The sequence below is a fragment of the Panulirus ornatus genome, chromosome 30 (assembly GCF_036320965.1).
Source record: "Panulirus ornatus isolate Po-2019 chromosome 30, ASM3632096v1, whole genome shotgun sequence".
NCBI lineage: Eukaryota > Metazoa > Arthropoda > Malacostraca > Decapoda > Palinuridae > Panulirus > Panulirus ornatus.
The window spans coordinates 19,982,418-19,998,127 of NC_092253.1; the positions used below are offsets into that span (position 1 = coordinate 19,982,418).

Sequence of the window (15,710 nt, forward strand, 5' to 3'; positions counted from 1 at the left end):
ACTTACTTGATCAAACCATCTTACACCACATATTGTCCTCAAACACAGGAAACAGCATTGCCATCCCCTGCATCAGCAAGGTAGCACCAGAAAATGTGTGAAGAAATGATAATCTGCTCACAACCATAGATGAGCTGTCATGTGTAATGCACCAAATCCACAGCTTCCTATCCACATCCAGGCCCCACATCCTTTCCATGGTTTACCACGGATGTTTCACATGCCCTGGTTCAGCCCACTGACAGAATGTTGACCCCAGTATATCACATCATTCCAATTCACTCTATTCTGTGCACACCCTTCACGCTCCAGTGTGTTCAGGCCTGATCACCAAGAATTTTTTTTCCTGAGGTTCAGGAGAAAGAATTCCACCTCCATATTCCTCACATGTTGTAGAAAGCAACTAAAGTGGGTGGGAGCAGGGGTTGGAAACCCTACATACATGGTTGAATCAATCCCTTGTAAAAATGGAGCAACTGTTCAGAGGAGATTTCGACATCTAAACAGGACATCCAGTTTCAGATATTCCTGTAATGTAAGTTTTCCAGGAAAGAGTGGATGTTACAGTAATACCCAGTAAGTTCAGTGAGTCAAAAGATGGAATTAGAGAACCATCAAAGGAAAGACAAGAGTTGTGAGGAGTTTTCAATAGAGAGATGGGTAGAAATTGGTTCTTGGAGGCATCAAACTTAACAAGATTTTGTCTACCTCATGGAGATATCTTGTCCAAGACTGAGTTTTCCGAGGTAGCTGTGTCAAGACGAGATGCAGATCAAGTGAGAGAAGAGAGAACTGAATTAAAGGATGTGGATGAATAGTGTTGAATCGTCAGCATATAAGTGTATTGGATTATTTGTGGAGAGGAAATCATTGAAAAAAGGAGAAAAAGTGTAGGGGACAGGACAGAACCTTGAAGGACACTGCTGTTGATGGAGAAAAGGGGAAGGCAAATCAATCAACAACCACAGAGACAGATTGGCTAGAGAGGAAACTAGATATGAAGTGATATATGAGTGATATATTCAAACACTAATATAATTGACAAGAACTTACCTCACATTCAAGTCCATATGGTTTTGTGTATGCTATTCTGCGCTTGAGGGCAATAGCTCTGTCCCTTGTTCGAGCTAAGTTCAAGCTTCCACATTGTTTGAAGCCTATGGGGGAGTGTTATAATTCAGAGGAAAAATTTTGATGCACCAATAACAAAAGAGCTCAAAAGTCTTAAGTTTTTTCATTATAAAAAAGACAAAATGTCTTTTCTCCCTCATAGCAATTACAATTATGACCTTACTATCTCATAATACCTGTGAGATCATGATTAAGAACTTCATATTTGCTAAAAATATAAAAAACTTATGAATACAAATTGGTACAAACATCCTAAGAGAATGGTTGCAGTCAAAGCAGTTGTAAGATCTACTCCTGATCTCTTCTTGTTCTCTACTGGTAATTGCTCTTGAACACTAGGACTACTTTGGATAAAAGAGGTTAACATATGAGATGAAAAGACAAATTACTTAAAGCTGCAACAACCACAGAAAGGAAAAAAAAAGACATTTCAAGACTTTCTCTCTTGCCTGTAATGCCACAAACAGGGTTACAAAGGTTGGGGGTAAAGGAAGAGATTTAATCTAAATACTTTACATATGTTATAGGCCATTGAGCTTCTGTAATGAAGTAAATGATGGCAAGTCATTAAAATCCCTAATAAATCCCTTATCTGATGTAAATCAATATCGTACCAAACCCCCTGAAAGTTCAACACCTCAGATCCACTAAGTTTTTATTTTGGTATCTGTCATTATGGTATGTGTATATAAGCCTGTGAATATGAAGACTGTACAAGGTAAGGATGAAATGAAGTTTTTCTGGAGAAATTTGAATGACTTTATAAACAGTTTTGAGAATGAGAGAAACATGGTCATATTGGGTAATATGAATGTGAAAGTGGGATGTGATGAAACTGGTAAGATAGTTGGTAACTGGGGAGCATCTGAAACAAATGAGAATGGATGCTATCTTGTGGATATATGTGCTAAGAGGGGCTTAATCCTTGCAAACACCTTTTTTCACCACAAGATGATCTATTGATATACTTGGATGAGGAATGATGGAAGAGAAGAGCAAAAGGCTTTGATTGACTTTGTGGCAGTGGATGAAAGATTGAGAAGGGCCATGCTAGATGCTAGTGCCATGAGAGGATTCTTTGGAGACTCTGATTGGAGTGAGAAGCTGCAGAGGTTGGTGACTGAGTTTGGACCAGTGTGTAAAAGGAGAAAGTTGAGGGTAAATGTGAATAAGAGCAAGGCTATTAGGTCCAGTAAGGTTGAGGAACAAGTTAACTGGGATGTAAGTTTGAATGGAGAAAAACAGGAGGAAGTGAAGTGTTTTAGGTATCTGGGAGTGGATTTAGCAGTGGATGGAACCATGGAAGTGGAAGTGAGTCACAGGGTGGGGAAGATGGCAAAGGTTCTGGAAACAATGATGAATGTGTGGAAGGAGAGAAAGTTATCTCAGAGAACAAAAATGGGTATGTTTGAAGGAATAGTAGTTCCAATAATACTATACAGTTGCGAGGCATGAGCTATAGATAGGGCTGTACAGAGGAGGGTGGATGTGTTGGAAATGAAATGTTTGAGGTCAATATGTGGTGTGAGGTGGTTTGATCGAGTAAGTAATGAAAGGCTTAAAGAGATGTGTGGAAATAAAAAGAGTGTGGTTGAGAGAGCAGAAGAGGGTTTGTTGAAATGGTTTGGACATATGGAGAGAATGAGTGAGGAAAGATTGACAAAGAGGACATATGTGTCAGAGGTGGAGGGAACAAGGAGGAGCTTGAGACCAATTTGGAGGTGGAAGGATAGAGTGAAAAAGATTTTGAGCGATCGCGGCCTGAACACACAGGAGGGTGGGAGGTTTGTAAAGAATAGAGTGAATTGAAACAATGTGGTATAACGGGGTCGACATGCTGTCAATGGATTGAACCAGGGCATATGAAACATCTGGAGTAAACCATGGAAAGGTCTATGGGGCCTGGATGTGGATGGGGAGCCATAGTTTTGGTGCATTACACATGACAGCTAGAGACTGAGTGTAAATGAATGTGGCCTTTTTTGTCTGTTTACCTTGCACTCACATGACAGATAGAGACTGAGTGTAAATGAATATGGCCTTTTTTGTCTGTTTACCTTGCACTATCTCACTGAAGCAAGGGGTAGCAAAGCTGTTTCATGTGGGACAGGGTAGAATGTCACAGAAGGCAAATAAAATGGGAGGGAGCAGTGGGCTGGAAATCCTCCACTCCTGTTTTTTTAATTTTCCAAAAAAGGAACAGAAAAGGGGGCCAAGTGAGGATATTCCCTCTAATGCTCAGTCCTCTGTTCTTAATGCTACCTTGCAAATGCAGGAAATAAAGAATATGTATGAAAAAATATATATCTATTATATTTATTTCATCACACTTGATTTTTTTTTCAAACTTGCTCTTTGTTTCCCACATGAGCAAGGTAGTGCAGAAACAGACAGAGAAAGGTGCATTTGCTTACATCCATTCTCTAGCTGTCATGTGCAATGCACAAAAACCACAGCCCCCTACCCACAACTAGGCCCCACAGACCTTTCCATGGTTCCCCTAGCCACATCACATGCCCTAGTTCAATCCAATGACAGCCCCCTGACACCAATAAACCACATCCTTCCAATTCACTCTATCCTGCACATGCCTTTTACCCCTGCATATGTTTTCTTTTTTATTCCTATTTGCCTTTCCTGCCTCAACAAGGAAGCTTCTGGATCAGATAACTGAGCCTTTAAAAAATAATCCTTACCTGGCTCCTCCTATTCTTACTTTTGAAATATGAGAACATGATGGGAGAAGAGAAGGAAAAAAAATCTATGCTGATCAATAATACTGCTCTTTCAAAAAAACAATTTTATCAGAGAACCTCAAATTTGATAACATTTACCTAGGTTATAACCCTCCTTCTGAAGTCTTTTAATGAGGTCAACAGAGTAAGTGACAATTTCCTTTTCTGCTATAGGTTTGAACAACCCTAACACACCAGAGCCATTATGGGATGTTCCAGATGCAACCCTGCCAAAAAAAATTAAATATTATTAAGATTCATTTATTCTTACTGTATTTTAAATCTTTTAATAAATCTATTGATTAAATCTTCAGCTTAGAACAAGGTGATGGATAAGGAGTAAAATCCTTTATTGTTTCTCTACTCATTCGTGAATATCCAACTAACAGATTGATCTTTCTAAGATAAAATGATAAATTACCTCACCATATCATGCAAGTGTAACCATACTCTGACTGCTTGAGGTTACACCACCAATAAAGAGTCACCTTTGGCAAGGCTGTATCATTGGGAGTACATTCCAAAGGAGTCTGCATTTCCCTGCAATTAGATGTAGCCCAGCCTTGAGCTCCAGGAACCTTTGGAATGAGGTCCTCAGTAACAACACGACTTTTTCTCAGAGAGAGAGCTTGTAGTAATTACGTAATTAATGATATGCAAGTAAAAACATAACAGTTCTTGAAAAAGATTACTTATTCTCATAGCTCTCATCTAAAAACTAACATCTTTAGGCCAATGGTTCCTAAATATGGTCATGAACAAAATATGCTCAAATTGTACAATTCATTTGTAATGAGGCTCCCCAGTTTATAAGAAAAAATTACATTCAGAACAATAAAAAAAAATTCTCTCCAAAGAAGGTCCTTTAAGCATGAAAGACATCCTATAAGAAATATCTACGAAAATCAAGGATAGGATATTCCAGCACTAATATTTCTAGTGAGGAGGCACTGACCCTTTTCTTTCACTAGCCACTTAACCATGGTTGCAGCAACTCTCTCGCTTTGGGCTAATTCTTGACCAATCACAGACCCCCACAGAGATGACATTGAGTCAGTTGGTCCTTGCAGGTAGTAGCTCGGACAGCAGGCATCAACCCAAGAGCAGTGTACCTGTTCCTGCTGGAACCAAACTGAAAGTTCTGGGAATCCAAATCCACTTAAGTCACAATTAATGAATTGGTTGAAAGCTTTCCAATTAGATTAAGTAGGCTAATTCCATGGTCAACCAAATGATCAGGAATGGTAACCTGGAGAATAGGAAAGCCCTTTACCACCTGCATTCTACAGAAGTAAAGGGCAATTATGCATAAACCTCCTTATACTTCTATACTCTGACAACAGAGCTGTTCATAAATCTGTATTGATTTAGTGATATGTTGGATGAGATCTTACAAACATCAGCCAAGCAGATACCTGATGCCTGGTGCCATCTGGTGGCAAGCTATTTCAACAGGGTGGAGTTTTATCCATTTAGTCAGCAACCTGCCAACTAGCCATGGTTAATCATTTGCAGTCATTTTATGGTGAGCCACTATTATGCTCTAACGTTCCTAGTGATAAATGGTTAAAAACATTTGAAATGGATACATCTTAATACAGTGCCTTTAGTTTATTGTATGATAAAAAAATGATAAAAAAACTTTTATTTGATGATGATAACTCAACATGTAACTGTGACTCACTCATTTAGATCCAGTACAACAACATCAGTCCAGCCTTCACAAGTCAGATGATATGCTATGCTGTTTCCTACCAAACCAGCTCCACAAATTACAACCTGAAAAATCACACAATTTGGTGTAAGAAAAACCCATGCATCACATACTAGCTATTTCAGTTATCTTCAGATCTTCAACTTACAATAACCTATGGTGAAGCTTAATTTTCTGAAGAAATTAGCAGCTTACTATTACTATCAAAAAAATGGGATAGAAACCACCAGCTTCTGCTCATAAAATATATTATAAAGTGTAAATAACTTCAGAACACCCTATATCTGATCAATGAATGAAATCTGGAGAGCCATGCCTATAAAATCTAAACAATCAGCTGCACAGACCCTGGCACATATTTCAAGCTTTTTTTTTATGGTGATGGACCTAAGTACATATCAAGGCTGGGCCTTAATTGAAATATTAAGAGAATCATGAAACAGAAAAAGAAAAGACAGGAAAGTACTTACAAATCTTGGAGGAAGTGAAAAATCTGTCTTTTGAAATGTGCCAGGTCATAGTTATTGGGAAAGACATGAGAAGGTAGAGAGTTCCAAAGCTTCGACTTGTAGGGATAGAAGCAGGTATCAAAATGGTCAAGTATTGCATGGTCTAGCTAGCGGTTGGGGCACACAAGCGGCCAGCTCTCGAGCAAAAACCAAAGTGATACATATAGAAGAAGGAAAGTGAACCAATGCTGTGGCAAAGGGCAAGGGGATCAAGTCTGGAAGTTTGCCTGGGACAGCTTATACATTGGACTGCTTTCAACTCAATTCAGTCAATTAAGGATGAAGAGCTAGAACTACCCCATATGTGAGAGCAGTACTCCATACAAGGACAAATCAATCCTTTGTATAAATGGAGAAACTGGTCAGAAGAAAAGAAGTTTTGACATCTAAACAGGACACCCAGTTTCTTGGAGGTAGACTTAGCTATTCCAGTAATGTGGGGATTCCAAGAAAGAGTGGATGTTACAGTAATACCAAGGATATTCATTGGGTCATGAGGTGGAATTACAGAACCGTCAAAGGAGAGATGACAGATGTAAGGACTTTTTGATATAGAGATGAGTAGAAACAGGGTTTTGGAGGCACTAAACTTAACAAGATTTTGTGTATCCCACTGAGATATCCTGTCCAAATCTGAGTTTATTGAGGAAGCTGTATTAGAATAAAATGCAGATTGAGTGAGAGAAGAGGGACCAGAATTGAAAGATGTGGATGAATGCAGTGTTGAGTCGTCAGCACATGAGTGCATTGGACTACATGTACAGAAGAGGAAATCGTCAAAAAGAAGGAAAAAAGTGTAGGGGACAGAACCTTGAGGGACACTGCTGCTAATGGAAAAAAAAGGGGAGGTTAATCCATCAACAACCACACAGATAGACTGGCTGGAAAGGAAGCTAGATATGAAAGAGCAGAGTGAGGGAGGAAAGCCAAAAGAAGGGAGCTTAGTGATGAGACTCTAATGCTACACCTTGTCAAAAGCCTTAGATATGTCAAGGGTAACTACACATGACTCACCAAAATCTTTCAGAGATGATGACCAGACATTAGTGAAATGGAAAAGCATATCACCAGTGGATCTTGCCTTACACAAGCAATACTGGTAATCAGAGAGAAGACTGTACAGAGTTTCGAGGGAAGTGGAGTGATTCAAAGACTATGGAAATGGTAGATGCCAAAGCAATAGGATGATAGAGTCAAAATGGTCACCCCTCTTAGGGATGGGATGTACCAATGTATGCTTTCAATGAGAAGGAAAAGTTTTGGTTTTTTAAACAGAAACTGAAGAGATGAGCAAGAACAGGTGTAAGTTCAGAGGAACACTCTTTCAGTACACTGAGATGCATGCCATCAGAACCATAAGCCTTGCTTGTTTCCCAAAGAGATTACAGGAAGGGATACAGATTAGTAAGAGGAGCATCAGGGGGTGAAGGAATGTTAGAGTTATCCAAGGTGGAGCTAGAGGAGAAATGGGAACAAAGAGATGCTTTGTCTGTGGAAAAGACAGTTATAGTACTGTCAGAACGGAAAAGTGAAAGAAAGATAGAACGACACAAGTTGCTGGAGATGCCCTTAGCTAAGGACCAGAAACACATATCAGTGGATGATGAGGAGAATTTGTTGCACTTTCTTTGAATAAAGGAATGCTTTGCCTCATGGGTGACATGCTTTCCGAGATTCTGGGCAGTGATAAAAGCTGAATGGGAGCCAGAGGAAGTAGAGGTTTTCCAAGCTCAACATGCCTGATCCCTTGCCTCAATGGACTTGGAACAGGAACAGTTGTGCCATGGACTGAATGAAGAGGCCATCTTGGAAGAAGAGGATCATTGTTACCACTCCCACAAGAATAACCTTTGCTAAGCATTTGGCAGAGACAGAAGCATCACCACATAAGAGTCAGCAATGTATTCAAGGAAAGTCAGAGAAGTTATGTCAGTCATTCCAGTCAACTTCGTTAAGTATTTACACTTAGAAGGGGCTGCTGGATGGGAAGGTTTTGTTAGAATACATGAATCTATGAGAGTGTGATTAGATGAACCAACTGGGGGCAAGACTGTGTATTTAAATTGAGATGGACTAGAAGTGAAAAACAAATCCTCACATCCTTGACCGACAAGGTGTTTGACAGCTCAATAATCATTATGAGAGTGCACACTTTTCACAATAACATCCACATCACTTTCTGCTACCTCAAGCTAACTGCTCATGATGCTTTCATAAGGTAACCTTCAATATAAAGGTGGACCATTATCATGTCGTTGTCCTTCCCTCTACTGCTAAATGTTGGAATTATACCTTTTTATGTATTTCCTAATCAGTAAGCCCTGTCCCTTGTACCTATATTTCAATCAAAGCCTGGTCTTTGTGAGAGTTTGTCTGTAACTGGAGTCTTTGATGGATGTATATTAAGGGAAACTGCCTATATCAAGGCTGGACCTTGAAATAGGCATTGGGTTTTATAACAGTGTTGAGCCTCTTGAAAAAAAGAAATCTAGGAAATGGGATAACGTTTGGAGGTAAAGAGTTCCACAGCAATGCTAGACAAGAGAAGGATCATACATCATATGAACCAATCCCCTAATTCCTAATATGCTCACAATATTAGAAGAAGATTGTCACCTATCAGGTGATGCATAACCTTGCTAAAGAAGGACACACAGAAGGAACCAACTCTTAAGAGCGTAGGCAAAAGAAATATCTATTGCACAAGGAAATAAGGAACACTATGGAAGGGGTTCAAATGGAAAAGTGAAACTGAGTAGGATAATACATTAAAATACTTTTGAGTGACCTCCATTAAAAAGAAAGGCATCATAAAAGGGGCCTCCTCCACAGTATATGAGCAGTGCTTTGAGTACAAGGTTGTACAGTGAAATCACTCAGACCAGCTGTTAAGCAAGGGTGCTGGGTTTGGGAGGGTAAAATTGTACACCATATTTTGCATGTACAGTAAAACCTCTGTTAACCATAATTCTAGACAACAAAACGTTCACACCACCATATGTTTTTAAATTTCTATTGGTAACCTTTGAAAATTGAAAAAGTAAACAAAGCTATGTAAAAATATCTAAAATCATGTGTGCTCCAGAGCAATTAGTTTTGGTGACTCTTTCCTGTCTCCCATGTGCCTTCTGGTGCAGTGTTGTGTGCTGGTCTTGTACATATGTGTATTTTGTGCACCCTTTATTACTTAAGGACACGAACTCCTCTCAAGCTTTGTTAACAATTGCCTGACAGCTCCTCGAAATCATCTATGTCGGTGTTCGAACCCCTCTCAAACTTTGTTAACAATTGCCTGACAGCTCCTCGAAATCATCTATGTCTCACATGAAACCCAAGAGGAACATTTTAAGCCTTGAAAAGAAGATGGAGTTGGGCGAAGGGCTGACTAAGGACGAGTCTAGGGCAGCACTTATGAAAGATTTCACCATCGGTATGATGACTATTTACATCATCAAGCAGCAGTAGATCAAAGCATTTAGACTGCTTATTTTCTTATATATGTCAGTATTTTCTTGGTGTAAAATATTCACAAATTGATAAAGTACTTTAAAATGCATGTGTAGTAGAAATGTGCAAAATTTCTGTGAGGGTTGGTAGGTGGAGTAAGTGTGGGTCCTCAGTGGGGCACACTACATTCCTGCCGGAGGGTTAGTCTCATGGCTACCACCATTTTATGTTGGATTCGTGCTATATCTATCTATATCCCTGATGCCTGTTCCCTTAAGGAACTCCCTTAAGGGGTGGCTATGGCAATAGATTCTCCACAACTAGTGAACTCCAGTGCTGCTTTTTAGCCTTTAATGCTAAGTGAAAGTACAGATTTTGTAAAACCATATAGAGTGAAAGAAGAAAGTGTACTAAGTTGTGCTTTGGATATGAAAGCAGATAGACTGGAAGAAGTGAGAGAATCTAAGCATCTAGGAGCTGTCTTGCTTATGTGTTGTGATATGGAGGGAGAGATAAGAGAGAGAGCAGTACAAGACTGAAGAATCACTGGGTCCCTTAAACAAATAATGGAGGGTGGAAGCAAAGAGAGGATTAAGGGACGGCATAGTCCTTACAACTCTTGACCTATGCAGCCAAAACATGGATGTGGAATGACTCGCAGAGGTCAAGAATCCAGGCTAAGGAAGTGAGCTATTTGAGGAGAGCATGTGGTGTAACTAGATGGAATGAAGAAAAAAATGAATGGGTCTATGAGAGATGTGGTATGGCAAAAAGGCAAAAAGAATGAATTGTGGAGTGGTAGAATGGGTGAAATGTAATACTTTGACATGGTTTGGGCATGTGAAAAGAATGCAAAACTAGGAGTTTACAAGGAGAGTGTATGATAGTACATTGAAAGGGGTTGGTGTGAGTGGAAGACCACCTGTGACACTGGTAAATAGAGTGGAGGAATACTGAAGGGAGAGAAATAGTGGAAGGATGTATGGAATGGTGCATGAATGGGAGGCATGCAAGGGCAGGGACAAGTGGAGACTCTTTTGCAATGGCAATCCCTTGATGGGAGCACCCAGAGGGAACAGGCATCAGAGAAATAGATAGACAGAAAGGTAGATCATTCTTATTTCTATATTTGTTTTCAAAAATAGAGGGTTGCCAACTGAAATTTTAAAAATATGTTGTTCAGAACATTCTGTCAATTCAAATTACGGATTACAAAGCTCGTAATTTCAACATAGCAAAGTATTTTCAGTCTATATGCACAGTATGGGCAACTCCACATTAAGTCCCTTGTCTTGAACCCCACTATTACACAATCTATCAATTTGCTTAACACCATCAGCATTCACAATTTTATCAATTACTTCATTCCATTCATCCATTGCTCTGGTCTGACAATATAAAAGTACATCTATACATATCACAAAATGGAGCATGATGAATGGAAATACAAGAAGATTAATACAAAAGGGATACAGTACTTTATGAGGTAACATAAAGTCCAGAAGTGCTACATACTTAAGAATGAACAGGCGTGAACAACTAAGGGTCCTTTGGGGGAAGTGAAAGAAGCACATAGTGATGACAATAATTAATGTGGAAAAACAGAGTAAGAAAATATATGTGGGTGATTGTTACTATGGATGAATGAATGAACATTCACAGCAACTACTGAGTTTCCTTAAGAATCATGATTCTCTTTGTCAGTGATATGAAAAAACTGTAAATCTGATATGAACTCATACAGACAGTAAATATCCCTAAAATTTCTACAACCTACCTGTGACTGCAGTGGAAGAGTAGAGGCACATCTTGAAGTAAAAAGCAGACCTGCTTTAAAACTGGGTTCTTTTTTTGATGTGAAGGCCTTTATTCCCAAACGTGAATTAACTGAAACCCTGCTAACTGTGTGATCTGGAAGTATCCTGCTACCTGAAGCTGCCCTTAAAAGAATACAGTGACGAAACATCCTGTTTCTTGCAAAATCTATTTCAGTTCCTGCAAATGAAAATCTATAGTAATGTAATTTGACAGGGAAGCTTTACATTTACACTAAGTTCTATTAACTGGTCCTACATAAAGAGGAATGCAGTATTTGTTTTTTACTTAAAATCAAAATATACTTCCCATAAAACAGACCTCCCTAACATAATGTATTACCCTATATGACATTCTAATCTGAATTTCTCTTATCCTACATCACGCATTCTTTGATGGCACATAGAAGTACCATATAAGTACAAGATGACCATCCTCAATCCAAAAATCCAAAATCCAAAATGCTCCAAAATTAGAAACTTTTTGAGCAGCAACATGACATCACAAGTGGAAAATTCCTCATCTGACCTCACTTGCCCATGTTGGGCTCTGACACTTTGTTTGTGCCAGTTTGTAACAAACCATCATCAGTGCCAGACCTACGTGCATTACTCTGTGTTTTTTGCTTATTCTCAGCTCTGTGGTAGGAAGATATTTTTGAAAATGTCAGAAAGGCCTCCAGAGTCCATCAGTAAGCTGGACGAATTTATATTGAAGAAGTTTTTAACATCAATAATGAGGCTCCAGTTGTTCATTCACTAGAGCAGCATGCATTCATAACAGAACAAGAAATCATGTCAGTTTATAAATTCAAAGAGAGACTTCTAAGAGAAAAACCATTGTTAATGAGGCAGATGACTCTGGAGGATACATTTAAAAAAAAAATCCAGCAGAATGCCTCTTTATCCTTAAAGGACCCACTTCTTGATCTCCCAACTTCTGATGTTCCTTCTCATGATGATGTCAACAGTATTCCCCATCAATTTTCTTGGGCCATATGTTGTTCTAGTATTTGTTGCTACATTTATCTTCTTTAGTAAGCAGAGATCAAGTTTTTTGATAAAAGCAAAACATTATTTTCAAGTGAAATCTGAATTTCATTTCCACCTAAATTGCCATGTTTGAGCATACCATGGCCAGCATTGAATTTTTTCTGTTTTCATTACATTTACAGCTACCTGTAACTATTGTAAATCATATGCTTCTTTGTCTTTCTATCTCAAATAAGACCTAAAAAATAAAACAGTGTACTGTAACCTTTTAATCAAAACACAGAATTGTAGGTGGAAACTGACGACCAGCAGTTGTTTGTTGCTGTTACTGTTTAAAAGCTGATACAGACGTTCTGTTGATGCAACTGTGCTGCTTAGTTACCCTTAAACACATTTTTTCATTGTATTAATGGTATTTCATATTTCTTACTGTTAAGTACTTATATGTGAATAAGTGTAACAAAATGATTGCTCATCAGTAGCATATGAAATAAGAGTCAGGAATGAAGGTGATGCCAAACAACCACAGATTGTCCACATGGGCTGCTGATGTTGTGACACCTTAGCTTTCTGATGGTTCATTATTACACAAACTTTGTTTCATGTGCAAAATCATTAAAAATATTGAATAAATTACCTTCAGGCTATGTGTCTAAGGTGTATATGAAACATAAATGGATTTTGTGTTTAGACTTAGGTCCCATTCCCTAGATATCTCATTATGCATATGCAAATATTCCAAAATCTGAAAAAATAAAAAATCCAAAACAATTCTGGTCCCAGGCATTTCAAATAAGGGATACTCAACCTGTATTCATTAACAATTAACAAAATTCATGACATTTCATTCTTTTCAGGATGTAATTCTCCTAAGCAGCATAAGTTAGCTTATCTCAGACTTCATATTGAGAGAGAAACCAACTTTCCTTTACCTCCCCTCTAAAAATCTTGTGTGCCATGACATAATTTGGTTAGCCATATGCTTTTCATATAAGGATATCTATTTCCTTTGTCCTTCCAGAACACAAATATTAAAAAAGAATTAATTTTATGTGACTAAATCTACAAATGACAATATTCAACCTTTTATGCAAAATAAGAATCCAATCATAATTACAAACACAGCACTGTATCCAGTGCCTGTTTACTAATAAATCAAATTTACACATTTACCATAAGATTGACCTTTTGAATTTGCAATTTTACCAGTAAATCTCAATATGTTTCTACCATCAAAGAAGTTCAGCTATTACCTCCTATAGTCCTCATACATATACTGGGCAAACTATTTCCACTACTTGACAAGATGACTTGAAAAGAATTTCCTCCATTCATCATTCACAGAATAATTCTGAACACTCACATATCCCCTCACTTCATCGTATCCTTCCATCTCACTCTTGTAACAATGAAATTTGGCATAATGGAATATTTCTGGGTATTTTCCTGAAATCACATGCTACTGAGTGATACAAAAATTTCCAAAAATTATAAAATCATGTACTTATCTATATAATCAAAACATTACTGGAGGAAATGAGTGAAACAGATGGAGGCTTTACATCCTCCTAAACATTACCAATTGTGTTAGTTTCAAAACAATCAAATTATGATCCATAAAATATTATGGTATATCATAGTTTTCATACAAAATTTTTATGCAGTTCTCTTCAGAAGGTTCTCACCTTCAAAATGATTTTGAAAACTTAGAGAAACTCATGAGGAAATAGCTACAGCTAAAAGCAGCCAAAATATACCTGAATATCAAAAGTGTATGCCATTGTTAGTGCTGAGGTGATTAAATGAGCTAGCAAAACAATGCTTGATATAAGAAATGATACGTAGCTAATCAAAGAAAATTATCAACCAGGAAGGCACTACCACCTAGGTTTCTGGGGGTGGTAGTGGTGGCACAATAAGCCAGTACAGCATCAGGTTCTATGTACACTCCTTTCAGGCACAGATTACTGTCCTTTTTCCCTTTCTTCAACCCCAATCCCAAACCCTTTTTCTCATGCAGTCCACTTGACAACACATAACTCACAAATCTTGACTTCTTTTTCTCAAGCCACTGCTCCTAGACAAGACTGTTTTTCTATCTATTCTATTTTTGCAACATTCATTCTCTCGATCCTAACCTTCCCTGTGTTGAACACCACCAGTTTACCTCTTTCCCCTATCTTTTTCTTCTCTCTGAAATCCAGTTATCCAATGCTGTTTCCCCTTTGCACTATCTGATCTTTAACTATAATTTCTATCATTGTTTCCACTCCAAGGGTGGAGTCTGCGCCTAACTGTAGTACAAAAACACCTATTGCTGCATCATGGATCTCGAGCGTCCTAATTTTGATGTCATCTAGCTGGAAATCTACACCCTCTATCACTTGTTTTATTAATTTCATTTGTCCCCTATCCCATTTCCTCCAACAACATATAGCTCATTGACTGACATCTTGCCATGAAGCTTTACTCTCTTCAGATCCATGTGTTGAAATCCTCCATGTAGGCAATTTCAATGTGCAGCCTTTTCTTTTCCTCCCTAACCGAACTGAAACAATAAATCAAACACCCTATCCGAGTCCCTCATCATCACGACCGCTCTTTTAACACATTTGACCTTTTTTTTTTTTTACCATGAAGTCTTCTCACTATTCATAGGCCATTTCTGCCTCCCTTAGGGTCCCCTGGGCACAATCTTCTGTTAATTCTAATTGGGCACACCCATCCTCCATCCCCTTCTCTCAAAACACTAACTTTGGTACTTTGGGATAGCTGAAAGGTTATCCTTGCTTAGCTTCTCTCATGACTCATGGGAATTCAGGTGACATACCTGCCTAACATCACTAGACCAAGGTATTCTTCTGCTAGCAGCTGGAGACTTCTAGTTCTCATACAGCAAATGTTACCGCCATACATTTAAATCTAAACCGCTCTGATACATGGAGATACATTTCAGAAAGCTACATCGAAGAAAACTATGCTTAGAATTACTTTATATGCATTCATCGTCCAACTACTGATGATCTTAATCACAGGAAAAAGGTACATTGTACTAGATGAAATTTAACTTTTGTTTATATCAGCTGATTCGGACGCCCAGAGTCGATGACTGCCGATAGTATCCCAGTACTTCTTAGTACATTGTAAACATTTATTATATGGTAAATGTGTAAGGTATATATATATATATATATATATATATATATATATATATATATATATATATATATATATATATATATATTTATTTTGCCTCTGTCTCCCGCGTTTGCGAGGTAGCGCAAGGAAACAGACGAAAGAAATGGCCCAACCCACCCCCATACACATGTATATACATACGTCCACACACGCAAATATACATACCAAC

The 15,710-nt window shown here is 38.2% G+C and overlaps 1 protein-coding gene across 5 annotated transcripts in view; it reads right to left on the reverse strand.

Annotated features, from left to right (window-relative positions):
• Window positions 1-15,435, reverse strand: part of LOC139758446 (pyruvate dehydrogenase phosphatase regulatory subunit, mitochondrial-like) — a 186,391-nt gene extending 170,956 nt beyond the window's left edge. For 2 of the 5 annotated variants that reach the window (XM_071679878.1, XM_071679874.1), the window contains exons 1-5: window positions 15,174-15,285; window positions 11,314-11,531; window positions 5,551-5,645; window positions 3,966-4,093; window positions 1,054-1,157 (exon numbers count right to left, since the gene is read on the reverse strand). In XM_071679878.1, the coding sequence (XP_071535979.1) occupies window positions 1,054-1,157; window positions 3,966-4,093; window positions 5,551-5,645; window positions 11,314-11,502 (516 nt within the window). In that variant the 5' untranslated portion in view covers window positions 11,503-11,531; window positions 15,174-15,285. The other 3 variants (XM_071679877.1, XM_071679875.1, XM_071679876.1) reach the window with 3 other exon arrangements.
• Between the last annotated feature and the right edge of the window lie 275 nt (window positions 15,436-15,710).